This window comes from Rosa chinensis, chromosome 2 (genome assembly GCF_002994745.2).
Source record: "Rosa chinensis cultivar Old Blush chromosome 2, RchiOBHm-V2, whole genome shotgun sequence".
NCBI classification, from domain to species: domain Eukaryota; kingdom Viridiplantae; phylum Streptophyta; class Magnoliopsida; order Rosales; family Rosaceae; genus Rosa; species Rosa chinensis.
Genome location: NC_037089.1, coordinates 87,455,140 through 87,482,428, shown reverse-complemented (window position 1 = coordinate 87,482,428; position 27,289 = coordinate 87,455,140). Strand labels below are relative to the sequence as shown.

The window sequence follows — 27,289 nt, the reverse complement described above, 5'->3', positions numbered from 1 at the left end:
TCACATTTTTGACAATATTTCTAGCTCTGCTGCAACTTCCTTCATAGCAGGTCTTTCCTCCCTTTTTGTCCTTAAACACATCACCGCAACGCTAGCCACTTGCTTTAGCACCTCAAAGACTTGATCATCCATGGCCACTTGATCGTCGAGAATTTCATGCAAGCTTTCCTCTTCCACACAAGAAACAAAGTACACTGCCAAGTTGACCGTTGCTTTTCGACCCTCTTCGAATATTAATGGCGTCTTTCCTGTTAGTAGCTCCGCTAGAATAACTCCAAAACTAAAAACATCACTTTTATCTGTCAACTGGCTATTATACAAGTATTCTGGATCTAAATATCCAATTGTTCCTTGCAATAAAGTGGTCAATTGAGTTTGACCAAGAGGAACAAGCCTTGAAGCTCCAAAATCGGCGACCTTCGCTGTGAAATTATCATCTAACAGTACATTAGAAGTCTTCACATCTCTATGTATAATTGGCATGCAAGTTTCACAGTGCAAGTATTATTACATAGTAAGTAGTATAGTGTAGTGTGGGTTGTACATCGGGATTAGAGTGAGTGAGTTAGCATTTGAAAGCAAAAGTCTTAAATCTCTACAAGAGAGAGTTGCTTCATCGACTTCTATGGACTTTGTATTTCCTTATCCTTCATTTCTATTAGCCACTTGCCTTTAGCCCAATTACAACCAAATAAAAGACCTCTTAATCTTGAATGTTGTGGGTTACTTAGCGGAGATGAGATCGAAGAGCAAGCATATGGCGGCGCGTGTTGTGAAATTGCTTTTGAGTGAAACACATATAGCCCCTAAACACTTGAGCGGTAATATTTAGTGAACCTATGTGAGTTTAGTGGGTTATATCGGGTCTTCTATGTGTCTATTTGATTATGATGGATTGATGTGACACATGGTTTACACATGCATATACTTGAGCATTTCTTACATGTGCATCTTAATTGCCTTACAAATTTATAATTTCTACGTCATGCTTTGTCGAACTCATGGTCATCTACATAATTAGTTCTCTGAGGGTTATGGTTGGAAAGGCTAATATCGCACTTTCTTTACGTTTGAGCTAATAGATTTTTGGCTATTAATTTACATTTAGTTTGCTTGGGGACAAGCAAAGTTCAAGTGTGGGGGTGTGATTATACGCATTTATATGTGTGTAATTATATCTAAAACACTATAAATAAGTTAATCCTCAAGTAAATTATTATGTAATTAATCTATTTTTATTTATTTTGCAGAAAATAAGCGGGATTACGGAAATTACGAGAAAATGATGCGAAATGGAGCAATTCGGAGTTTTTAGCAAAAAGACAAAATTGTGGAAATCTTAATTGAGCAATTAAGTTAATTGATTAATGCAATTATGCTTAATTGGTTAATTAAGCACAAAACAAAACGTGCAGCATGTGCAAGGAATGATGGGTTAATCACCCATTGCTTAATTATCCCTTTGACACGTGGCGGCAATATAATCATTCATGGAGGAACAACATTTCTTTCTCTCTTTTACTACCAAAACGCACTGCACGTGCTGCTCATCCACCATCACCTCATTGTTTTCTCTTTGGCCACTAGCACGCTGCCACATGTTAGTTGATCTCATATCTCTCCGTTCTTCTTTCTCACGAAGAAAAGGTCAGCCCGTCATTCTTTTCTCTCTCTTTGTGACCAGCCACGTGTTGCACCACCATCATGGGCCTTCTCTTTCAAAGCCACACAAAATAAAAACCCAAGACCCATTCTCTCCATATATATTTGCAGTTCGGCAGAAATAGAAGGGGGGAGAACCCTAGCAGCTAGAGCGGCCGCACACACCAAATAGAGGCAGCCCCTTTGGGCTGCTAGGGTTCTCCCCCCTTCTATTTCTGCCGAACTGCAAATATATATGGAGAGAATGGGTCTTGGGTTTTTATTTTGTGTGGCTTTGAAAGAGAAGGCCCATGATGGTGGTGCAACACGTGGCTGGTCACAAAGAGAGAGAAAAGAATGACGGGCTGACCTTTTCTTCGTGAGAAAGAAGAACGGAGAGATATGAGATCAACTAACATGTGGCAGCGTGCTAGTGGCCAAAGAGAAAACAATGAGGTGATGGTGGATGAGCAGCACGTGCAGTGCGTTTTGGTAGTAAAAGAGAGAAAGAAATGTTGTTCCTCCATGAATGATTATATTGCCGCCACGTGTCAAAGGGATAATTAAGCAATGGGTGATTAACCCATCATTCCTTGCACATGCTGCACGTTTTGTTTTGTGCTTAATTAACCAATTAAGCATAATTGCATTAATCAATTAACTTAATTGCTCAATTAAGATTTCCACAATTTTGTCTTTTTGCTAAAAACTCCGAATTGCTCCATTTCGCATCATTTTCTCGTAATTTCCGTAATCCCGCTTATTTTCTGCAAAATAAATAAAAATAGATTAATTACATAATAATTTACTTGAGGATTAACTTATTTATAGTGTTTTAGATATAATTACACACATATAAATGCGTATAATCACACCCCCACACTTGAACTTTGCTTGTCCCCAAGCAAACTAAATGTAAATTAATAGCCAAAAATCTATTAGCTCAAACGTAAAGAAAGTGCGATATTAGCCTTTCCAACCATAACCCTCAGAGAACTAATTATGTAGATGACCATGAGTTCGACAAAGCATGACGTAGAAATTATAAATTTGTAAGGCAATTAAGATGCACATGTAAGAAATGCTCAAGTATATGCATGTGTAAACCATGTGTCACATCAATCCATCATAATCAAATAGACACATAGAAGACCCGATATAACCCACTAAACTCACATAGGTTCACTAAATATTACCGCTCAAGTGTTTAGGGGCTATATGTGTTTCACTCAAAAGCAATTTCACAACACGCGCCGCCATATGCTTGCTCTTCGATCTCATCTCCGCTAAGTAACCCACAACATTCAAGATTAAGAGGTCTTTTATTTGGTTGTAATTGGGCTAAAGGCAAGTGGCTAATAGAAATGAAGGATAAGGAAATACAAAGTCCATAGAAGTCGATGAAGCAACTCTCTCTTGTAGAGATTTAAGACTTTTGCTTTCAAATGCTAACTCACTCACTCTAATCCCGATGTACAACCCACACTACACTATACTACTTACTATGTAATACTTTTTTTTTCTTTTTTTCTTTCTTTTTTTTTTTTTTTTTTTTTCTTTTTTTTTTCTACTTTTCTTTTCCTTGAACTTTCTTTCTATATTCACATACTTTATTCTCTTTTTTTTTCTTTTTTTTTTTGAAACTTTCTTTTCTATCTAAAATCACTCACCCCCACACTTATTCTTTTATAACCTCACACTTTTGATTTTTCTTTTCTTTGGAAGCACTTAAACATAAAGTCATTCTCTCGAATCGCTTCACCAACTACCATGGAAGGGTAGGATAAAAGTGTATAGGCTAGGTAGGAATTTATGGTGCAAATGAATGAAAAGGCTAAAGATATAAATAGGCTCAAAGTGGCAAGCTAGTGGTAAATATTTTTAGGCACACGCTTCTTTGGCCATGGTGGTATTAAACCTAATGCCTCCATCCTTTCTATCATGTCGCAAGCTAAAAGTAGCCTCGAGAGATCTCAAGCAAGTTCTAGATACGCAATGTCATAAAATTGTACACACATGAAGAAAAAGTGAATGAACAATGCATACACTATGGATATTAGGCTCAAAAGCTCACAAATAAGGCATGCAAGTTAATCGAATAATCTATATGCTTCTCTAACTATGATGAACGAACCTAACATAGGCTATGTGCACACATATAATCAAGCATAGATCACATATACTCTTAATCACAAAACAAATTCAAAGTCCTAGATCATGCTTAATCTATTCACAATCACAACAAGTTAAGTCCATGGCTCGTCATTGGGGTTGGAAAAGGCATTAACCACTAAAATATAACTACAAAAAGCTAATCTTTTTTTTTTTTTTTTTTTTTTTTGATAGGGCGCCCGAGCCCTCACCCCCACACTTAAAACCAACATTGTCCTCAATGTTGTAAAGTGAGCTCGAAAGCTAAAATCCGTGTTGGATTTAGGCATGAGAGTGAAGTCCGGGCGAATGCACAAAAATTAATTACGAAAATGAAAATCTAAATGCGGAGAAAAGATGCGAAAATGATAGGAGCATTTTAATGCGACGTTTTAACTGCATTTCCCTACATTTCTTACGTTATTTCCTTATTAAAATCCTGTTTAGGAAAGTTTCCATTCTTTGATTGGGAAAGTTCCTATTTGTAGAAAGTTTATATTTTTGTAGTTTCTATTTTCAGTTTAGGAAAGTTGCCATTTTTCATTTTAGGAAAGTTTCTATTTTTCTTATTAGTTTCTATTTTTAGGACCTCCAAGCAAGTGGAAAATCTTGAGGAGGAAAATCAAAGTTGCAAGCAAGTGGAAAATCTTGAGGAGGAAAATCAAAGTTGCAACCAAGTGGAAAATCTTGAGGAGGAAAATTAAAGTTGCAACCAAGTGGAAAATCTTGAGGAGGAAAATCAATTCAAGTTGAACAAGTGATAAACAAGTGGGAAGATATTTTTTACAAATTTGTCTAACATATCTAGCCCTTCATTTATGTTCATCTCCACCCTCCATTCATCATTTTTGGGGCTATAAATACACTTCTCCTCTCACTCTCAAAATACCAATTCCTTCATCCATCTCATCTTCTTTGTCTCTCCATTTCCTTTCCATTTTCCCACAAATTGCTTCATCCATCTCATCTTCTTTATCTCTCCATTTCCTTTCCATTTTCCCACACATTCTCTAGTTGCAAAGTTCTGCGTTTTCAAGCAAGGAGAGGAAGAAGAAGAAGGAGCCGTGAAGATCATATCCTCCATCATCCACCTTGAAGGCTTGCTTCCAAGATTCAAGATCCAACCATCTAGCTCTCCATCTCCATCTCCACTCACGGTGTAATTCGTTCCTTTTCCTTGTAACCTTTTTGGTTTCCTTGTTTGATTTCGTATGAACTTGTTTCTAGTTAACAATAATGTTTAGGGCAAAGTTTAAGCCCAATTTCTATGTTTAAATAAAGTTTTCGAATTCCATAATTGTGATTCTAAGTTGCTTATGTGAGTTTGTTCGATTGAATTTTCTTGATAGAAAACTTTTATATGTTTATCTTATTTGGGTCGACACTTATAGGATTTGCATGTAATTGGTGCTAGGTTTAAGAACATGAAATCGACTTTTCGTTTTGTGTAACTTGAATCAAAAGTAGTAAAGGTTCTGGACAAGAATCGAATTTAATTGAAGAGGATTGCAATTAGGTGGACTTTTCCATAACTAAGTTGTACACTTGAGTTGATAGCCTTTCTCTATGTCTAATGCATTGAACATGTCATGATTGACTAGCTTTCTAGGGCTTGATTGCATGTTTGATAGAATTAATCTAGGTGCTTTCGCTTAGATTAATTAGCATTGAAAAGTAAAATATGGGAAATCGTTTGCTTTCGAATGTTTCACATGATCAACTCCTTTCTCATGACTTGGAAGAACAATTATAGGGTTTGAATCGAATTTGATTACATGGAATTGATTTTGATCTTTGTTCCTTGCGTTCCACCCTTGTATATATGTTTTTACATTTTCTTTATTTTATTTATTTTAATTTTAATTTTAAGAATCCTAATCCCCCCCCCCTTATTTGTGTTTACTTGTATATATTTATTCTTTATTTTATTTTTGTAAATAATACTTTATTATTTTAATTCTTTATTTTTTTATACAATTGTATATATTTATATTCTTTATTTTATTTTTGTAAATAATACTTTTCTTTATTTGTTTCACAATTACAAGTGTACCCTCAATCCCCGGAATAGAACGATCCCTATTTGCTTATACTACTAACGATATTTCAGGGTTAAATTGCGCGCTTGCCTTGAGCGCATCAATTTTTGGCGCCGTTGCCGGGGATTGAAAAATCACTTGCTAAATTGTATCATTTATTGTATATATTTGTTGTATATAAATTGTTTGAAACTTAGTTTAAATTAACTAGGATATTATTTATATTATTGAACACGAATTTTAATTGTAGGTTGTAAATTGAGAGGAATAGGTGAAGTCTCTTTTGTTAATATTGGCCTAAACCCCTTATTGGTACCTAGCTCAAGTCCCTTAAGGTTGAGGGCGGCCTTTATTAACACTTGTTGAACTGTCTTCACACTTATGAACTTTTTCATCTTAGTAAGTATAGCCTATGTGAAATGGTGTCTAGGAAGGGGACAACGTTCATGACGGGTTTTTGAATCCAGAAGTGCTTGCAAATGGGTATAAACCACTATGTGGGAGTAGCTCATGCCAAAATGGATTTTTCCTCTCGTGTTCGCCCTCCCCCACCTAGCCATTTCAGTAAGGTTGCCCAAACGATTTGAAAGGGAGTTTGTGTCTAGGCGACTATACTTGGGCCGCACGTCCACTTGATTTACCGCTTGGAATTTGATTCGATATCAATAATGTTTATAATAAAAGAAATACTTGTGAATACTCTATACGTGTAAATTATTTTGTTGTTTCACACTTTAAACTTGTAAAAATACTTTTCACGTTTTATACTCACTTGAGTACTTAACTTGTGTCTTATGTACAATATACTTGTTAATACTTGTAGTTTGTAATTAATAGTTATACTTGTTTTTATTTTGTATTTCTTTGTTAATTATAGTTACTAACTTTATTTAATGTAGGTACTGTCTGGCTGCAAGACGTAAAATACAAGCGCTACTTGGGAGGCAACCCATGCAAATCAGATTTGCTTTCTTTATCCTTATCTTTTATTTTTCGTTTTTGCTTATTTGTTTTAGTAGTTATTTTCGTAAATTTCATCCCTATATGCTTAAGTGTTTCATTGCATGCTTATTCTTGATTACATTGAGGACAATGCAATATTTAAGTGTGGGGGAAGGGATTTACACTTTTATCTTGAGTCATATATATTGAAAAATACAAACAAACAAAAAAATCGAAAAATGTCAAAAATTTAAAAAAAATTCGTTACTTTTGTTTTTGTTTTTGAGTCTTAGGATGCCCTTTCAACTGTCTAGGATAATTCTATATCTCTAAAATCATGATTAAAAGAGGATCACAAAACTGAGATGATTTTTAAAATGGTATTCTTTGGTTAATTGAGATATATGAAAAATGCATGCATGTGTAGTGGATATGGATTTCGTAACCTTGGTACAAAATATGAGCATGTTAGGATGAGTTTTGATTCATAAAAGCCCATGTGAGATATTTGAGCCATGTCCCTTTTTCTTGGAGTGATAAATGAAAAACATATTCTTAATTTCTTGGCGATATTTTAATGATCTCATTATTCTTTCATCTTGATTGACTACTTGCCATAGATTAAGTTTGATGGACTAGAGAATGCTAGAATTCGCTCTTGTGCTTGTTGAAACGTTATATCAATACATGGCCCTGATTCTGGAAAGGATAGAGGCAACCTAGGAATTACCACCATTGCCAAATAAGCATGTGTCCCTATTTGTGCCCGTCGTGGGACTCCCTTAGATAAACCCCTTTGAGCTTACATTAAGCCTTTTCTTTCATCACCCTTAAATCCTTAACCCTGAACCTTAGTATAGCTACACTCCTACCATTTGTTCTAAAAACTTAGCGGAGCTATATTTTGGGACTTTACTTGAGGATTTGGCATTGAGAAAGAAGATTGAGAAGAGGTGAAAGTTCAAGTGTGGGGGTAGACTTGTCCATGAAAAAAAAAAAAAAAATTATGTGAAAGCCGTGAAAAAGAAATGAAAAAGAAAAAAAAAAAGTGTACGGCTAGAAAATGAAAAGAAAGAAAGAAAAAAAAAATGTATATGGATTTTAGTCCTCCATACTTGGTGAGTTTGGAGTTTGTTTTGAATTGAAGACCCACTATTGGAAAATTTGGTCTTTGTCCAATTCACTAGTTCGAGGGAAGTTTAGAGTGAAGATTTGGCCCAACATGAAGACATTAGGTCCTTTCATAAAACCTCTATGGGATGTGACGTTTTGATATATCTTGGTGGATTTCTAGAAGTCTCTACATTTACATGAGCTCTGCTAGGTTTTTAGGACACTTTGTGAAATTCCTTACCTTTCGTTTCTTAAAACCTTGAGCCTTGGCCCCATTACAACCCTAAATAAGACCTTCTTGATCCTTAAGATGGGACAGCCTTTGATTTGTGGAGATGAGTTACAAGAGTTGAACCTATGACTTGGGTCCATCCGTGCAAGTAGTTGATATCCTTCATGAGATCTTTTCAAAAAAATTATATTCACAAAGTGCTTTTCGTTTCTTATATATGTGAGCTATTTGATTGCCTCAAAATATTTTCTCTCACATATAATTGAGTGATTATAAGCTTTTAAGCATTGTCTTGAATTCTGAGAGAAGAAAGAGTGGATATACCTTGTGAGGATATGAATCATACTTGTTCGAAGCATGCTTAACAGAAACCATCACCATTATTACAACCAAGTCCTACTTGTGTATGTGTGGATTATATGTTTTAATTAACTCTTGAATATCTACATATTGATTCTTGGTTGAGTGCTAATCTTGATGTTGTGAAAGTAGGAGATTTCTGAGACAAAAAGTTGAAGGACAATAGAATCATTGTTTTTGTAGAGTCTTTAATTTTCGTTGAGTCTTAGTGTGTGTCTTAGTGTGATTTTGCTAAGGGACTAGCAAAAGCTAAGTGTGGGGGAATTTGATAGGAGCATTTTAATGCGACGTTTTAACTGCATTTCCCTACATTTCTTACGTTATTTCCTTATTAAAATCCTGTTTAGGAAAGTTTCCATTCTTTGATTGGGAAAGTTCCTATTTGTAGAAAGTTTATATTTTTGTAGTTTCTATTTTCAGTTTAGGAAAGTTGCCATTTTTCATTTTAGGAAAGTTTCTATTTTTCTTATTAGTTTCTATTTTTAGGACCTCCAAGCAAGTGGAAAATCTTGAGGAGGAAAATCAAAGTTGCAAGCAAGTGGAAAATCTTGAGGAGGAAAATCAAAGTTGCAACCAAGTGGAAAATCTTGAGGAGGAAAATTAAAGTTGCAACCAAGTGGAAAATCTTGAGGAGGAAAATCAATTCAAGTTGAACAAGTGATAAACAAGTGGGAAGATATTTTTTACAAATTTGTCTAACATATCTAGCCCTTCATTTATGTTCATCTCCACCCTCCATTCATCATTTTTGGGGCTATAAATACACTTCTCCTCTCACTCTCAAAATACCAATTCCTTCATCCATCTCATCTTCTTTGTCTCTCCATTTCCTTTCCATTTTTCCACGAATTCCTTCATCCATCTCATCTTCTTTGTCTCTCCATTTCCTCTCCATTTTCCTTAGTTTTCATTTTCCCACCAATTCCTTCATCCATCTCATCTTCTTTGTCTCACCATTTCCTCTCCATTTTCCTTAGGCACCATTTCCTACACCAATTCCTTCATCCATCTCATCTTCTTTGTCTCTCCATTTCCTTTCCATTTTTCTCTCCATTCTCTAGTTTTAAGTTTCTGCATTTTTAAGCAAAGAGAAGAAGAGAAGAAGAAGGCATGAAGCCTCCTAGCCGTCATCATCCACCTTGTGCCGTGATAGTGAAGTCTTGCTTTAAAGATTCAAGATCAATGTCTCAAGCTCTTCATCATCCACTCCCTTCATGGTGTAATTCTATCTTTTTCCTTGTAATTTCTTTTGGTTTTCTTTGTTTAGATTTGTAGAACTATGAATTCTAGTTAACAAATAATGTTAAGGGCAAAGTTTAAAGCCCGTTTATATGTTTTGAGATAAAGTTGTGATTTCTATATGTTGATTTTTATGTTGCTTATGTGGGTTTGTTTAATTAAATTTGCATGATAGAAAACTTTTGTATTTTAATCTTATGTGGTTGCAAACACTTAGGGTTTTGATATAATTGGTGCTAGGTTTAAGAACATGAAATCGACTTTTCGTTTTGTGTAAACTTGAATCAAAGTAGTAAAGGTTTTGTGCAAAGACCGAATTTAATTAAAGAGGATTGCAATTAGGTGGACTTTTCCATACTAAGTTGTACACTTGAGTTGATAGCCTTTCTCTATGTCTAATGTGTTGAACATGTCATGATTGACTAGCTTTCTAGGGCTTGATTGCATGTTTGATAGGATTAATCTAGGTGCTTTCGCTTAGGTTAATTAGCATTGAAAAGTAAAATATGGGAAATCATTTGCTTTCGAATGTTTCACATGATCAACTCCTCTCTCATGACATTTAAAATCAACTATAGGAATTGTAATTGGATTTCTTGCATATGGATGTGGTTTTGATCTTTGTTCCTTGCGTTCCACCCTTGTATATATGTTTTTACATTTTCTTTATTTTATTTATCTTAATTTTCAATTCTATAATTCTTAAACCCCCCCCCCTTTTTATTTTGTTACTTGTATATATTTCTATTATTTATTTTATTTTTGTAAATAATACTTTATTATTTTAATTCTTTATTTGTTTATACAATTGTATATATTTATATTCTTTATTTTATTTTTGTAAATAATACTTTTCTTTATTTGTTTCACAATTACAAGTGTACCCTCAATCCCCGGAATAGAACGATCCCTATTTGCTTATACTACTAACGATATTTCAGGGTTAAATTGCGCGCTTGCTTTTGAGCGACGTCAGAAAACCCCCTTTGTTGACCCTCCATTGCTCAAGACCTTCGGAGAAGACAAATATGAGGCACCAACCTCAAGGCACACGACCTTGACTTCCTTAACGTATGCTCCAAGCTAGCTCTAGGTGCTCATGAAAGATCAACTCCATTGAGAAATATATAGTGTCCAAAGAGCAATGCATCACAAATAGGCCACCAAAGAATAAGGACAAGGTCCTCCATTAAGCATATGGCCTTGAACACATCCAACACACTCCACAACTGCCCATAGATTATCCTTCAAAGATGAAATGAAGTGCAAAGAAGTCCAACCAACCCGAGTGAACAAAACTAGTGAGTGCAGAAAACTTCCAGCAATGACCTTTCTGTCTTCAAATGCCTATAGCTCATACTCAGAAAGTGATAATCAGGTGAGGCCACTGGAAATGGAAAGTCAGAGAGCTTTCTATCCATATAAAGTTGGCCACCTATCTCTAATTGAAATGCAAATTAAAGCTGGTCAAACTTGCTAATCTGTCATGAAGTTTTCTGCTGACCCTCAGTCACCAAAACTGTAATATCTGAAGCTCCAGAGGTGCAAAGAGGGTGAGACCAACTGGATATAAAACTAGACTCATGAAGCTACCTTTGGTTAAAATTTCACTTGAAAATTAATTATGAGTCAAAAATCGTTGGCCTCCAAACTCACTGATCTGTTCTGCAGTTTCTGCTGTGCCCTGTTTCTGACCTCTGTCACTTGGAACACAATATCTGAAGCTAGGAAGGTTAAAATCAAAAACTGTTTCTTCTGTGTATAGAGGACATGTGAAGATACATCTCTGAAAATTTTTAGCTCCAAATAGCTTGATATGTAGAGGGTATAGCTTCTCAAAGTCGCTCTACAGTAGCTATTTCTGTTCTGACCCTCATGCCTTGACCATCAAATAACAGGATCTCCAGTGACTGAAAGTGGCTCAAATTTTGGCACAGAATAGTAGACATATAGGAGAATAGCTTCAGAAAATTTCAACTCAAAACAACATGTAGAATAGAAGCGATAGTCACCCAAATTCAACTGAATTTTCAGGACAGAAACTGCTCACCACCACATTCATTCTTTCTCCACACTTCCAACTCCGAACACCTCCCATCCTCCAAAAAGATGGCCAAATAGCCTTATTCACCGCAAAAGTAAACTACTAAAGGAAGAAATATTACCAATGATGTGCTAGGGTTGCCTCCCTAGCGAGCGCTTTGTTTAAGGACTTCATTGCCGGTCCATGTAGAACATGATCTTGTCAAGGTGGATATTTCTCAAGTGCGACCACCCTATTGTTTGGGGCTAAGGGACTCCTTGATATATCATAGAGGCAAGACCAAGAACTACCTAAGAATACTCCAATTGGTGGCCAAAAGTGTAGCTTTTTAGTCTTCCCCCTCTTCTCAATTTTTCTTCTAGGAGCCAACCTTGCCTTCTCCTTCTCAAGTGGATTAGAAATGATGCTTATAGGAACAATAGGTGGTAGAAGCTCTTGCGAGTGATGGGGAAGGTTAAGTGCAAGAGGTTCACTTCCTTTCCAATCCATCACCTCATTGTAGAAACATTGACCACTTAATGGTGGATTGAGAGGTAAAAGTGCCTTGATCTCAATCCTCTCATTAAGAATGTAAGTGCTCAATATTCTACAATCCACCTTAGGAAGCTCATGATGGATTTCCGTGGATGTGGGAGGAGAGAAAGTCCTTGGCTCTTCAATTTCTTCATCATCACAAGGTATTGAAGGACTCTCTTTCTCCTTGGGAATATCGACCTCAACGATTAAGGGATCATGGTGTAAGTCTTCAAGCTCCATATCTTCCTCACTAGACAAGCTATCCTCTTCTTCGGAATCAACTTCATATACCTCCTCTTCATTGTGAAGATTAGAATTCCAATATTGCGCCGGTTCCTCCGAAGTGTAGTCTCTCACCCCACTTGCATTGAAACTTTCATGACCAACCTCAATTTCTTGTACATCAACATCACTATCATCATTTTCAACTTGCATAAAGGATTCTTGCTCAAGATGCTCGATATACACTTCTTCTCTTGAAATAGGCTCCACTTGGTCAAAGAAAGATTCATGCTCATAAATGGTGAATGGTGGCTCTTGTGCAAGACTAGTCTCAAGTTGCTCATTGGTATGTATAAGTATTTCTTGAGAAGCTTGCAATTGAGCTTGTGAGGCTTGCAATTGGGCTTGGGAAGCTTGTAATTGAGCTAGCAATTCTTCAAGAGAAGGCTTCCTAGACTCATACGCTTGCTCATGAGGATATACTTCGGAAACCATGGTCTCTTGTGAAATACTAACTTGAGAGGCTTGTAATAGAGCTTGGGAGGAGTGCAATTGAGCTAGTAGTCCGTCAACAAATTCCTTACTAGGCTCATAAGCTTCTTCTTGTGGATATGTATTGGGTATAAATGTCTCTTGATACATGCCCATCTTGTACTCACACTCTTGCATAAAATCCGGACACTCAAATCTCAAAGAGCACTCAAAAGATGAATGCCAAAGAGAATTACACAAAGCACAAGTTTCATTGCAAGAAGACATAGAACCGATCGCATGAGAATTCCACACTTGATGACTTCCACCATAAAAACTTTCTTGCTCATATCCCCTTGGGTCTTCCCATCCATAGCTCCATTGATCCATAACTCAATATGATAAGAAATATGCACCTATATATGAGTTCCCAAAAGTAAGATTAGTAACCAAAAAAAATTAGAAATTATAAAATGAAAGAGTAAGCAAACAAAATAAACAACTTTTTTTTTTAAATAAAGAAACAAAAATATGCTAAAGTGACCTAAAGAACCGATTCACCAAAGGATTAAGGCTATCAAACCCTAATCCCCGGCAACGGCGCCATTGACTTGATACAAATTTACGCAAGCGTACGTATCTTTGTCAAGATAGGGAAATATTATGCCCAAAGTTTATCGTACCACGGGGATTAGTGGCTAACCCACAATCCTTGGGTAATCGGAAATAAAGACACTTAGCAAACAAAGAAAAGAAAAAGAGAATAAATAAAAATGTTAATCTAAGGCACCAAGCCTTAGAGATGCTCGGCTTTAGTTTTCACCAAAGCCTAATCAAAACTAAGAGCCTAGTGGTGGATATGCACAAATGAGTCGAAATTTGTAGGGGGTTTTGAATTGTGAATTAACTAAATTAAATGCAACCAAAAAGTAAACTAAACAACTAATTAACGAACTAGAAAATTAAATTTGGGTTTTGGGTTTTCAAATTAATGGGAACATGGGAGTGTCGGGTGATTCACACTAACTCTCTTGCAAATATCAATGTCAATTTCACAAATGCATGCATTTCCTATATGTGTTAAGTCCCGTATCTAGTACCGGTTAAGGCTACTAAACCAATTATCCTTTCGGTGTATCGATTATGCCGGTTAGGGCCACAATCAACTATCTAATTTGGGCATTACGCCGGTTAAGGCCGCAATATCCAAAATTAGAGGCCTAGAGTGCAAGATAATAGAGACTGAAGCAAGCTTAGCTACAATTAAGCTAGCTAATGGTTACCACACTTAAATCCTAGATGCAACAAGACCAATAAGTTGTCAATTTATCAATCCATTCATCACAATTGCCCACAACATAATTTCAAAGGGTGACAAAGCCTAGAAACATGCTTCTAAGGACCAATAAATTCGGATTTAAAGCATACACAATGGAAATTGCATTTATTAAAATTAAAGCATCAAAATTTATACAAGATGAGTTAGGGCTTCACAACCCTAACTCCCAAAATTAAACTACTCACATCCCATACAAGAATCCATCAACAAAAGTATATAAAAATTATGAAATAGATAATAAGGAAGAGAGGGGAGAATTAGCTTGGTCACTTCTAGCTATGAGCTAGTATGAATCAAGCAATTTCTTCACCCAACTACCCAAATTAAGGTGTGGTACTCTTGATGATGATTCCCTTGAAGCTTTGAGTGAGAAATCCTCCAAATACCCACAAGAAAAGTAAAGAAAATAAGAGAAATGGAAGGGAAGGAGGGAGATGAGAGCAGCCCAAAGGGCTGCCCTGTTTTGGTGATGTGCGGCTGCTATGGTGTTGGGTGAGAGAGACTCCTCGTGCGGCGCTGTTGTGTATGTATATATATGCTCTTGGCTATCACGAAGGAAGAGAGAAGAATAGGGTTTTTTTGGACTTATGGACAGCCACGTGTCAAAACCAGATTGATTGAATAATGTAGAAGAATTTGATCACGTGCTGTGTTGGCTGCACCCTTAATTAACCAATTGGTTAATTAGTTAATTGACCTTGTGTTGCTGCGTGTCACATGCTCATTTGTGGAGCTGATTCTCTTCATTCTGTTTGCACAGCCCACGTGCCTCCATCTATAATTAAACAATTGTCTAATTAATTAAACATTTGTTTAATTAATTGAACATTGTTTAATTAATTCCTCTCACTATTATTCTGTATATTTTCTTCTCTCTCTCTTTTGCTCCGATCTTGAGGCACCTCTGTCCAAATTATTTTAGGGTGATAGACTTCTATCTCCTCGCTCAAGTTGATCATGGTTGACTAATGCTGACTTTTTCGTCCTTTTGTCGATAATTCCCATTAGCTCCAATTTCGCCTCATTTTCTCACGATTTCCGTAACTCCGCTTATTTTCTACGAAATAAATAAAAATATATTAATTACATAATAATTAGTTTGAGGATTAGCTTATTTATAGTATTTTAGATATAATTATACGCATATAAATGTGTATAATCATATTGACTTGATACAAATTTACGCAAGCGTACGTATCTTTGTCAAGATAGGGAAATATTATGCCCAAAGTTTATCGTACCACGGGGATTAGTGGCTAACCCACAATCCTTGGGTAATCGGAAATAAAGACACTTAGCAAACAAAGAAAAGAAAAAGAGAATAAATAAAAATGTTAATCTAAGGCACCAAGCCTTAGAGATGCTCGGCTTTAGTTTTCACCAAAGCCTAATCAAAACTAAGAGCCTAGTGGTGGATATGCACAAATGAGTCGAAATTTGTAGGGGGTTTTGAATTGTGAATTAACTAAATTAAATGCAACCAAAAAGTAAACTAAACAACTAATTAACGAACTAGAAAATTAAATTTGGGTTTTGGGTTTTCAAATTAATGGGAACATGGGAGTGTCGGGTGATTCACACTAACTCTCTTGCAAATATCAATGTCAATTTCACAAATGCATGCATTTCCTATATGTGTTAAGTCCCGTATCTAGTACCGGTTAAGGCTACTAAACCAATTATCCTTTCGGTGTATCGATTATGCCGGTTAGGGCCACAATCAACTATCTAATTTGGGCATTACGCCGGTTAAGGCCGCAATATCCAAAATTAGAGGCCTAGAGTGCAAGATAATAGAGACTGAAGCAAGCTTAGCTACAATTAAGCTAGCTAATGGTTACCACACTTAAATCCTAGATGCAACAAGACCAATAAGTTGTCAATTTATCAATCCATTCATCACAATTGCCCACAACATAATTTCAAAGGGTGACAAAGCCTAGAAACATGCTTCTAAGGACCAATAAATTCGGATTTAAAGCATACACAATGGAAATTGCATTTATTAAAATTAAAGCATCAAAATTTATACAAGATGAGTTAGGGCTTCACAACCCTAACTCCCAAAATTAAACTACTCACATCCCATACAAGAATCCATCAACAAAAGTATATAAAAATTATGAAATAGATAATAAGGAAGAGAGGGGAGAATTAGCTTGGTCACTTCTAGCTATGAGCTAGTATGAATCAAGCAATTTCTTCACCCAACTACCCAAATTAAGGTGTGGTACTCTTGATGATGATTCCCTTGAAGCTTTGAGTGAGAAATCCTCCAAATACCCACAAGAAAAGTAAAGAAAATAAGAGAAATGGAAGGGAAGGAGGGAGATGAGAGCAGCCCAAAGGGCTGCCCTGTTTTGGTGATGTGCGGCTGCTATGGTGTTGGGTGAGAGAGACTCCTCGTGCGGCGCTGTTGTGTATGTATATATATGCTCTTGGCTATCACGAAGGAAGAGAGAAGAATAGGGTTTTTTTGGACTTATGGACAGCCACGTGTCAAAACCAGATTGATTGAATAATGTAGAAGAATTTGATCACGTGCTGTGTTGGCTGCACCCTTAATTAACCAATTGGTTAATTAGTTAATTGACCTTGTGTTGCTGCGTGTCACATGCTCATTTGTGGAGCTGATTCTCTTCATTCTGTTTGCACAGCCCACGTGCCTCCATCTATAATTAAACAATTGTCTAATTAATTAAACATTTGTTTAATTAATTGAACATTGTTTAATTAATTCCTCTCACTATTATTCTGTATATTTTCTTCTCTCTCTCTTTTGCTCCGATCTTGAGGCACCTCTGTCCAAATTATTTTAGGGTGATAGACTTCTATCTCCTCGCTCAAGTTGATCATGGTTGACTAATGCTGACTTTTTCGTCCTTTTGTCGATAATTCCCATTAGCTCCAATTTCGCCTCATTTTCTCACGATTTCCGTAACTCCGCTTATTTTCTACGAAATAAATAAAAATATATTAATTACATAATAATTAGTTTGAGGATTAGCTTATTTATAGTATTTTAGATATAATTATACGCATATAAATGTGTATAATCATATTGACTTGATACAAATTTACGCAAGCGTACGTATCTTTGTCAAGATAGGGAAATATTATGCCCAAAGTTTATCGTACCACGGGGATTAGTGGCTAACCCACAATCCTTGGGTAATCGGAAATAAAGACACTTAGCAAACAAAGAAAAGAAAAAGAGAATAAATAAAAATGTTAATCTAAGGCACCAAGCCTTAGAGATGCTCGGCTTTAGTTTTCACCAAAGCCTAATCAAAACTAAGAGCCTAGTGGTGGATATGCACAAATGAGTCGAAATTTGTAGGGGGTTTTGAATTGTGAATTAACTAAATTAAATGCAACCAAAAAGTAAACTAAACAACTAATTAACGAACTAGAAAATTAAATTTGGGTTTTGGGTTTTCAAATTAATGGGAACATGGGAGTGTCGGGTGATTCACACTAACTCTCTTGCAAATATCAATGTCAATTTCACAAATGCATGCATTTCCTATATGTGTTAAGTCCCGTATCTAGTACCGGTTAAGGCTACTAAACCAATTATCCTTTCGGTGTATCGATTATGCCGGTTAGGGCCACAATCAACTATCTAATTTGGGCATTACGCCGGTTAAGGCCGCAATATCCAAAATTAGAGGCCTAGAGTGCAAGATAATAGAGACTGAAGCAAGCTTAGCTACAATTAAGCTAGCTAATGGTTACCACACTTAAATCCTAGATGCAACAAGACCAATAAGTTGTCAATTTATCAATCCATTCATCACAATTGCCCACAACATAATTTCAAAGGGTGACAAAGCCTAGAAACATGCTTCTAAGGACCAATAAATTCGGATTTAAAGCATACACAATGGAAATTGCATTTATTAAAATTAAAGCATCAAAATTTATACAAGATGAGTTAGGGCTTCACAACCCTAACTCCCAAAATTAAACTACTCACATCCCATACAAGAATCCATCAACAAAAGTATATAAAAATTATGAAATAGATAATAAGGAAGAGAGGGGAGAATTAGCTTGGTCACTTCTAGCTATGAGCTAGTATGAATCAAGCAATTTCTTCACCCAACTACCCAAATTAAGGTGTGGTACTCTTGATGATGATTCCCTTGAAGCTTTGAGTGAGAAATCCTCCAAATACCCACAAGAAAAGTAAAGAAAATAAGAGAAATGGAAGGGAAGGAGGGAGATGAGAGCAGCCCAAAGGGCTGCCCTGTTTTGGTGATGTGCGGCTGCTATGGTGTTGGGTGAGAGAGACTCCTCGTGCGGCGCTGTTGTGTATGTATATATATGCTCTTGGCTATCACGAAGGAAGAGAGAAGAATAGGGTTTTTTTGGACTTATGGACAGCCACGTGTCAAAACCAGATTGATTGAATAATGTAGAAGAATTTGATCACGTGCTGTGTTGGCTGCACCCTTAATTAACCAATTGGTTAATTAGTTAATTGACCTTGTGTTGCTGCGTGTCACATGCTCATTTGTGGAGCTGATTCTCTTCATTCTGTTTGCACAGCCCACGTGCCTCCATCTATAATTAAACAATTGTCTAATTAATTAAACATTTGTTTAATTAATTGAACATTGTTTAATTAATTCCTCTCACTATTATTCTGTATATTTTCTTCTCTCTCTCTTTTGCTCCGATCTTGAGGCACCTCTGTCCAAATTATTTTAGGGTGATAGACTTCTATCTCCTCGCTCAAGTTGATCATGGTTGACTAATGCTGACTTTTTCGTCCTTTTGTCGATAATTCCCATTAGCTCCAATTTCGCCTCATTTTCTCACGATTTCCGTAACTCCGCTTATTTTCTACGAAATAAATAAAAATATATTAATTACATAATAATTAGTTTGAGGATTAGCTTATTTATAGTATTTTAGATATAATTATACGCATATAAATGTGTATAATCATATTGACTTGATACAAATTTACGCAAGCGTACGTATCTTTGTCAAGATAGGGAAATATTATGCCCAAAGTTTATCGTACCACGGGGATTAGTGGCTAACCCACAATCCTTGGGTAATCGGAAATAAAGACACTTAGCAAACAAAGAAAAGAAAAAGAGAATAAATAAAAATGTTAATCTAAGGCACCAAGCCTTAGAGATGCTCGGCTTTAGTTTTCACCAAAGCCTAATCAAAACTAAGAGCCTAGTGGTGGATATGCACAAATGAGTCGAAATTTGTAGGGGGTTTTGAATTGTGAATTAACTAAATTAAATGCAACCAAAAAGTAAACTAAACAACTAATTAACGAACTAGAAAATTAAATTTGGGTTTTGGGTTTTCAAATTAATGGGAACATGGGAGTGTCGGGTGATTCACACTAACTCTCTTGCAAATATCAATGTCAATTTCACAAATGCATGCATTTCCTATATGTGTTAAGTCCCGTATCTAGTACCGGTTAAGGCTACTAAACCAATTATCCTTTCGGTGTATCGATTATGCCGGTTAGGGCCACAATCAACTATCTAATTTGGGCATTACGCCGGTTAAGGCCGCAATATCCAAAATTAGAGGCCTAGAGTGCAAGATAATAGAGACTGAAGCAAGCTTAGCTACAATTAAGCTAGCTAATGGTTACCACACTTAAATCCTAGATGCAACAAGACCAATAAGTTGTCAATTTATCAATCCATTCATCACAATTGCCCACAACATAATTTCAAAGGGTGACAAAGCCTAGAAACATGCTTCTAAGGACCAATAAATTCGGATTTAAAGCATACACAATGGAAATTGCATTTATTAAAATTAAAGCATCAAAATTTATACAAGATGAGTTAGGGCTTCACAACCCTAACTCCCAAAATTAAACTACTCACATCCCATACAAGAATCCATCAACAAAAGTATATAAAAATTATGAAATAGATAATAAGGAAGAGAGGGGAGAATTAGCTTGGTCACTTCTAGCTATGAGCTAGTATGAATCAAGCAATTTCTTCACCCAACTACCCAAATTAAGGTGTGGTACTCTTGATGATGATTCCCTTGAAGCTTTGAGTGAGAAATCCTCCAAATACCCACAAGAAAAGTAAAGAAAATAAGAGAAATGGAAGGGAAGGAGGGAGATGAGAGCAGCCCAAAGGGCTGCCCTGTTTTGGTGATGTGCGGCTGCTATGGTGTTGGGTGAGAGAGACTCCTCGTGCGGCGCTGTTGTGTATGTATATATATGCTCTTGGCTATCACGAAGGAAGAGAGAAGAATAGGGTTTTTTTGGACTTATGGACAGCCACGTGTCAAAACCAGATTGATTGAATAATGTAGAAGAATTTGATCACGTGCTGTGTTGGCTGCACCCTTAATTAACCAATTGGTTAATTAGTTAATTGACCTTGTGTTGCTGCGTGTCACATGCTCATTTGTGGAGCTGATTCTCTTCATTCTGTTTGCACAGCCCACGTGCCTCCATCTATAATTAAACAATTGTCTAATTAATTAAACATTTGTTTAATTAATTGAACATTGTTTAATTAATTCCTCTCACTATTATTCTGTATATTTTCTTCTCTCTCTCTTTTGCTCCGATCTTGAGGCACCTCTGTCCAAATTATTTTAGGGTGATAGACTTCTATCTCCTCGCTCAAGTTGATCATGGTTGACTAATGCTGACTTTTTCGTCCTTTTGTCGATAATTCCCATTAGCTCCAATTTCGCCTCATTTTCTCACGATTTCCGTAACTCCGCTTATTTTCTACGAAATAAATAAAAATATATTAATTACATAATAATTAGTTTGAGGATTAGCTTATTTATAGTATTTTAGATATAATTATACGCATATAAATGTGTATAATCAAGTATGCAAGCGCTCCAGCAATTTCAGCTGCGATTTTGAGACGCATTTGCCATGACAATGTAATTGACAACGGCTGACTTTGATTAGGATGAAGGTGGCTTGCAAGAGTTCCATTTGTGATGAATTCATAAACAAGCACCGGAACTTCTGTCTCCAAACAACAACCCAATAGTTTAACCACATTGCGGTGATTGACTTGGGAAAGCACAATTCCCTCGTTGATGAATTCTCCAATTTGGCTTCGGTCACAAGCCTTGGACCTTTTAATGGCTACAATTTTGTTGCCTCGTAGGACTCCCTTGTAAACTGTTCCATTGCCTCCTTGGCCAAGAATGTTACTCTTGTCATAATTGTTGGTAGCCTTTATGAGCTCGTCTGAACTAAATATTTTCATTATCTCAATGGATGGTTTATGACGGGACAAGTTGAGGTGTTGTTGTAACAAAATTCCACCGTTTTGTTCAAAGAACATGCGTTTGAGTTTGATGAGTCTTCTCCTCTTTTCAACTAAATAAATCCAAAAACCTACTGTCACTAGCACCAAAATGCCCATGCAAATACCTGCTCGATCAATGACAAGTAAAATAAACGTCAATGAGAGTAAAGTAAAAACAGGATTATAGTAATTTTGTCTGTTTGGCAACTTTCATCGATCAAATTAAATAATTAATTTCCTAAAACTGTGCAATAACAGTAACCATATTGATGAATGCGAGATTTGCTTAGAAGCAAAATAAATTTCTTTTTATTTAATGAATTAAGTCCCCAACAAGTTTCTTAAATCAGGCCACAACACTAGCAATAGTAATGAATGCGAGATTCGCTAAAAGAAGTTGATATTGCATGTTACTTACCAAATGCAATAACAAGAAGTTTTAGTTGCCGACTGAATTGATGGGTGCAACCAGTTCCGGCTTCCTTTCCGTCTCCTATGTATCCTTCCGAGCAAGTGCAGGTGACACCTCCAGGGTTGTTGATGCATGTGGCCGAGCTTGAGCAAGGATTTAACTTCTCGCTCGCACACTCGTTGATATCTGCATTTTATATTATTCCTACCAAATTAATAAAATCTAGAATATTCCATTAACAAATATATTAGTAGGTTTAATAGTTAAAAATTTGTAGGGTTCAAGAAAAAAAAAAATGTAAAAGAAATTTGCACGTATATAGGGCGTGTACCTTGGCATCCATGGAGGAGGTAAGGATTGCCTTGGTAACCTTTGCGGCATTTGCAAATATAGCCAGGTCCATTTGTTGAATTGAGACAGTCGCTGTACTTTGCCTTGCATGCATAATCCTTACGACTCCGAGCTTCTGCACAATTGAGGTGATTCCGAACAGCCCAATCGAGAACCAAAGGGGCCGCTTTTCTGTTATCTAGGCTTTTGATTAGATCTAAAGAGGAAAACTTGAACTCCTCTTCTTCTGTGACAAAAGCATAACCACATAATTTTACTGATCGGAAATCTTCTGATATGGTGTCTAAACTTGTGGTATAATGATTTATATCGCCGATTGCAATAGGTGTTTGGCAACAGCCACCATGCGGATGACAAGTTCCATTTTTCACGTTTTCGATTCTTAGGGTACACGTTGAAACACAAGCATCAATATATCCACGCAGCGCCGATGTCTCCGATGAGTATTTCTTTGAGCCTGGGCTGCTGCTAATAGTTTGATCCACAGTCTGAATAAGCCCGAATAAGTTGCAACCGACGGTGGTGAACTTGTTGCGCCTACTTGAGATACGAAAGGCTTTGGGGGCAATTACACCTGGGTTGTTGTCTTCGTTAGAATATGAAGTCACATTGCCAGTCTTGTCAACTTCAAGGCAAGATTTGCTAATGGAACGTGATACTCTCATTTCTTGACGCTCCAACGATATGTTGAGGATAACGAAATCACTTCTCCCTCTGAAAAAAGCTTTTGGACCTCCTTCATAGCCGCCGCCGCCGCCTGTAATTGTATTATTACAAGATATGAAAAAGTCGTCGTTAAAGTAACAACCCGGGGTAGTACCAAAAGGATATGGAACGACAAGAGATCCACAGGTGGCTGAGCAGCCTGGCTTGACTAATTCCAGTTGATTTGGATTGGTGTCTGCTGCTGCTTTTTCTCCATGATTATAATGCTCCAACAATATTATAACCACCACAACAAGTACTAGTTTTATTCTCATACTCATATATATGATATTCTTCTCTGAGACTCAGGTCGAAGTATTGATCTCCACACTAGTCTAGCAAGAGGGGGATGGACGCTAAAATACTTACACTCCCACTTAAATATTAATACCACGCTACAATATTTTTGGTATTTGATTTCGCAAGTTTGGAAATTATGGAATTAATACACAGCTAATTGTGGACATTTAATAGTAAGTGATGAAGTATATAATTATGAAACGCAAAATCAATTCATAGTGATAATAAGAATAGTGACGATCAAAACCAGCGGTTTATGATTGAGCTATGGCAATGAGTAATGCTTAATTTGCACAAATTAAAGAGAAAAGCTAGCTTATCGACTATATAACAACTATATTACAGTAATTAATTAGAATTCTTCAATCTGCTCAAATTAAGCATCATAATTAGTAAGTTTTTACTACTCTCTGCTAACAATTTAGCATGTAAATAAACTTTGAATAATTAATATTTGGTTTGACTTTAGATTAAACTTGTGCTTTCTTTTGGAAACCGTTAAACCCTTATGAAATATTTATAACAAATTACATATAAATTATTGACAAAAAAATGACTTAACAAGATGAGTGGGATGGCCAGCCCAATAGCTTTCTATTGTGGTTTGCCCCATCCTTGTCCATGCTGACATATCGGCCTAGATAACTCGATTGGTCTTCCAATTCAGCCTTCGTCGTTGGATTTTATGAATGTTTTGTACTAGTGGTGCAAAGTTATTTTGTATTCAGTTTTTGGTAATGGAGTGTGGTACTCTTCCTTACTTTTGTGGTGAGGTTTAACTAGGCCACTATGTACTCCTTGATGTAAATTGATACTTTTGTTACCAATAAATTTTTTCCCTATTTGATAAAAAAAAAAGATGAGTTTTTTGTTTTTGTCAATTTGGTCAGTTACTTATATGAAATTTCACGTTGCTTTATCATGTGATAATCAAGTGGTCATGCTCTTGAGGTACATCCAAAGGCATTAGGCACTTTTGAGGAATATTACAGAATGTGTATCATCCTAATAAAGGTCAAATATTATGTAATGTCAGGATGGAAATTAGATGCGACTTAAAAGTGTTTTGCTGTATTAGTCATCGAGTCAAGACACATGACTATCGATTTGTAAGGGACATGTAATTGGAATTAAACACAAGGGTACTCTCCTGTGGAGAAGAACTCAAGGACATGTAGCAGGAACCAATAGCGTTACATATGGACAATACTCCTAATGTTTAATTTTACCCAGGAAAGAGAAAAACTGTGGAAGGTGTCCTAACCCCAAAGCTTGAGGAAAATAATAAAGAATTGAAACAAATAATTGTTACAAGACAAATAAAATAAATAAAATTCATTACAAATAGGTTGGAAGATACAATTCGAATTGGCTTACCGCACTCTTCAGCTGTGCACCTGCCCCAAAACTAGATTTCCCAGCTGGAATTGGAAGAACCTTCAAATCACTGATGGGATCGGACACAGGGTCACTGGGGATCTCGTCAGGAGATTCACGGAGAATGGCATTGAACATTGCCACATCTAATCTAGCCACCGATTGCTCCATGACCTAGACGTACGCAGGACAGAGATCATTGCGAAATAATACTCAAGATTGATAAATTTCCAATAATACAAAATATGGAACAGAACAATATATTGAAGATTTTGAGATAAAATTCACAGGATTGATTTATTAAGAAATAAAAACACTTATCAATGAAATAGCATAATAATGAAAATATCTGAGTATATAGACATACCAATCTAGACAACAAAGGCAAGCAGCCACATTCATGCCCACCAGCTCTTACTGGACAAAGTCTTTCACAAGCATCCCTGAAAGCCTTCTTCCAAAGGTCTAATGAAAAGTCACTTTGCTCTTGATCAACTGAACTAGATGTCCTTCTATAATTCTTTTGTGACACTGAACCAATATTTTCATCAATTGCCTTGGCAGCAACCGACTGCATATGTGGTGTCAAAGTCTGAAAATATGACGGTGAAAATGATTCAGATTAAGATTAATTAATTCCACATATGGTACATACTAGATCTACAAGGAAAAACAGATAAGGCAGGCACTCAATCACCTGCCACCAGATAGATTCAACTATTCGGGAGAAGATCCATGATTCAATCTTCTCCAGTGTGGACATAAACGAATTTGGGTTCTCCCAGTCACCAAAACTTCCGTTCAATAGTTTCATCCCTTGTTTTTTCCCAGAGGATGGAGCCTCCCATTTTAATGGAGATGAAGCCTTATGTTTAACTTTTGCAGCACCATTTCTGTCAATAGAAGACCTGGCAGACTTGGGAAGTTCAGGGTCCCCAGTAGCCTGGCTTATAATTGTTCTCAAGACAATTGAGTTTGAAAGCCAAAATGTTAGCCTGTAATCAGAGAATAGAAGATTGAATGAAAAAACAACTTTAAAAAATATCACTTCAACTAATAACGGATGCAGTCCTATCACATGCAACAGATGCAGTAACATGAGCAGAGAGACCTATTCCAATCAGTTACAATCACATGTTTGGTATGCCAAGCAGATATCTAGTTTCTCCACCTTGGAAACTTTATGATTATGGTCATATACTATTTTTGGAAGACTTGCGGACCCTTGAATGGAAGGTCCATGTCCCTAGTGTTAGGTTCATGCAGAGGCCAACATACATGCGACAGAATCACAAAGAGAAGTTCAAAGAAAATACACAAAACAAAAGCCAATGAATATACCTTGGAACATCATTCCCACATGCTTTTGCAACCAAAACTAGTCCTGAAACAACACTTCTAGCTGCACTGGCTCTCCTAGAACGTGAAGTTTCTCCACAAGCATGAAGATACAACCTAGAAAGGCGCCGAGCTGGAGCATGGACCTTACTCATGGAACTTCCATGCTCAGCAACTACTGAATAAAGAGCAGACTCAACAGCTGCAGCTTCTCTTAGCTCTCCCTCAAGCATCTTTATTCTGTGCTCCAACTGATTAACCTTGCTTTCTAAAATGACACTTCTTGTATCCTTGGGATACACCTTCGCCTCTTTCCTTTCCTTAACTCTGAGGTTTCCTGCAACATCTGCACTCTTCTGCGTATCTCCCTGAACATCATCCTTTACCTCTACATGCTGATCATTCCTAGATAATGTATTCTTACTTAAGTCAGCAACTGACCTAACAGACTTGACAGGCTTTAATTTCTCATTGCTTACAATAACTCCATTCATTCCTAGTGGAACAATAATGTATTCTTACTTACGCTCTGATACCAAACTGTCACGCCCCGAATTTTGAATAAAGGAATTCAAATCCGAAACGCGAGAACAAACACAAGAAAACACATACAGAAATTTTTTTTTCATTAAAACTAAGTAACAAACAAACTGAACTCACAATGTCAATACCGACTCGTTCTTTAGAGTCACATATTACATTACAGATAGTTTACAAATCAAACTGAATGACAATTCAATAAGTAAATACACCCACCACAACTTACTACCCTGCGGAAGACTTAAAACTAAGAGCACCCTCCATGCCATCGAACGTACACCTCAGCTTTGATAATGATCACTCGATAACCAAACCTGCACAAAAACCCCTACACCATAGAATAGTGCACCGGGAATGAACAAAACAAACCCGGTAAGCTTTTCAGCCCGTATGAGTAAACTCAATTAAAGTGACTCACGTCACTCATGCTTATAATTTCTCAGCTCGTGAGATAATTAAAGCAACAATATTTAATTCCACAAAACACAACCAAACATCAAGTTCATATCATATCATATCATCTCAACGACAAATCACACTCTCTTCCCCTCAACATAAAGCATTTGTCAAAACAATGACCTCACAACTCGTTCCCCAATCACTACAGATCACAACCCACAACTGTACCCACAATAAGAATTAAGCAAAATCAGTAATCCCTGCATAGA

At 36.5% G+C, this 27,289-nt stretch overlaps 2 protein-coding genes across 2 annotated transcripts; both read right to left on the bottom strand.

Annotated features, from left to right (window-relative positions):
- On the bottom strand, positions 1-23,026 carry LOC112185326 (putative wall-associated receptor kinase-like 16). Its single transcript, XM_024323565.1, has 4 exons — positions 22,342-23,026; positions 22,017-22,196; positions 21,168-21,723; positions 1-505 (listed from the first exon to the last, which is right to left on the bottom strand). The coding sequence occupies exons 1-4, from the start codon at positions 23,024-23,026 to the stop codon at positions 1-3; spliced, it is 1,926 nt and encodes a 641-aa protein (XP_024179333.1).
- A 1,255-nt stretch (positions 23,027-24,281) lies between these two features.
- LOC112187340 lies at positions 24,282-26,582 on the bottom strand. The gene is made up of 4 exons (XM_024326092.2): positions 26,085-26,582; positions 25,441-25,738; positions 25,111-25,335; positions 24,282-24,917 (listed from the first exon to the last, which is right to left on the bottom strand). The coding sequence occupies exons 1-4, from the start codon at positions 26,573-26,575 to the stop codon at positions 24,705-24,707; spliced, it is 1,227 nt and encodes a 408-aa protein (XP_024181860.1). The 5' UTR covers positions 26,576-26,582; the 3' UTR covers positions 24,282-24,704.
- Positions 26,583-27,289: the final 707 nt, after the last annotated feature.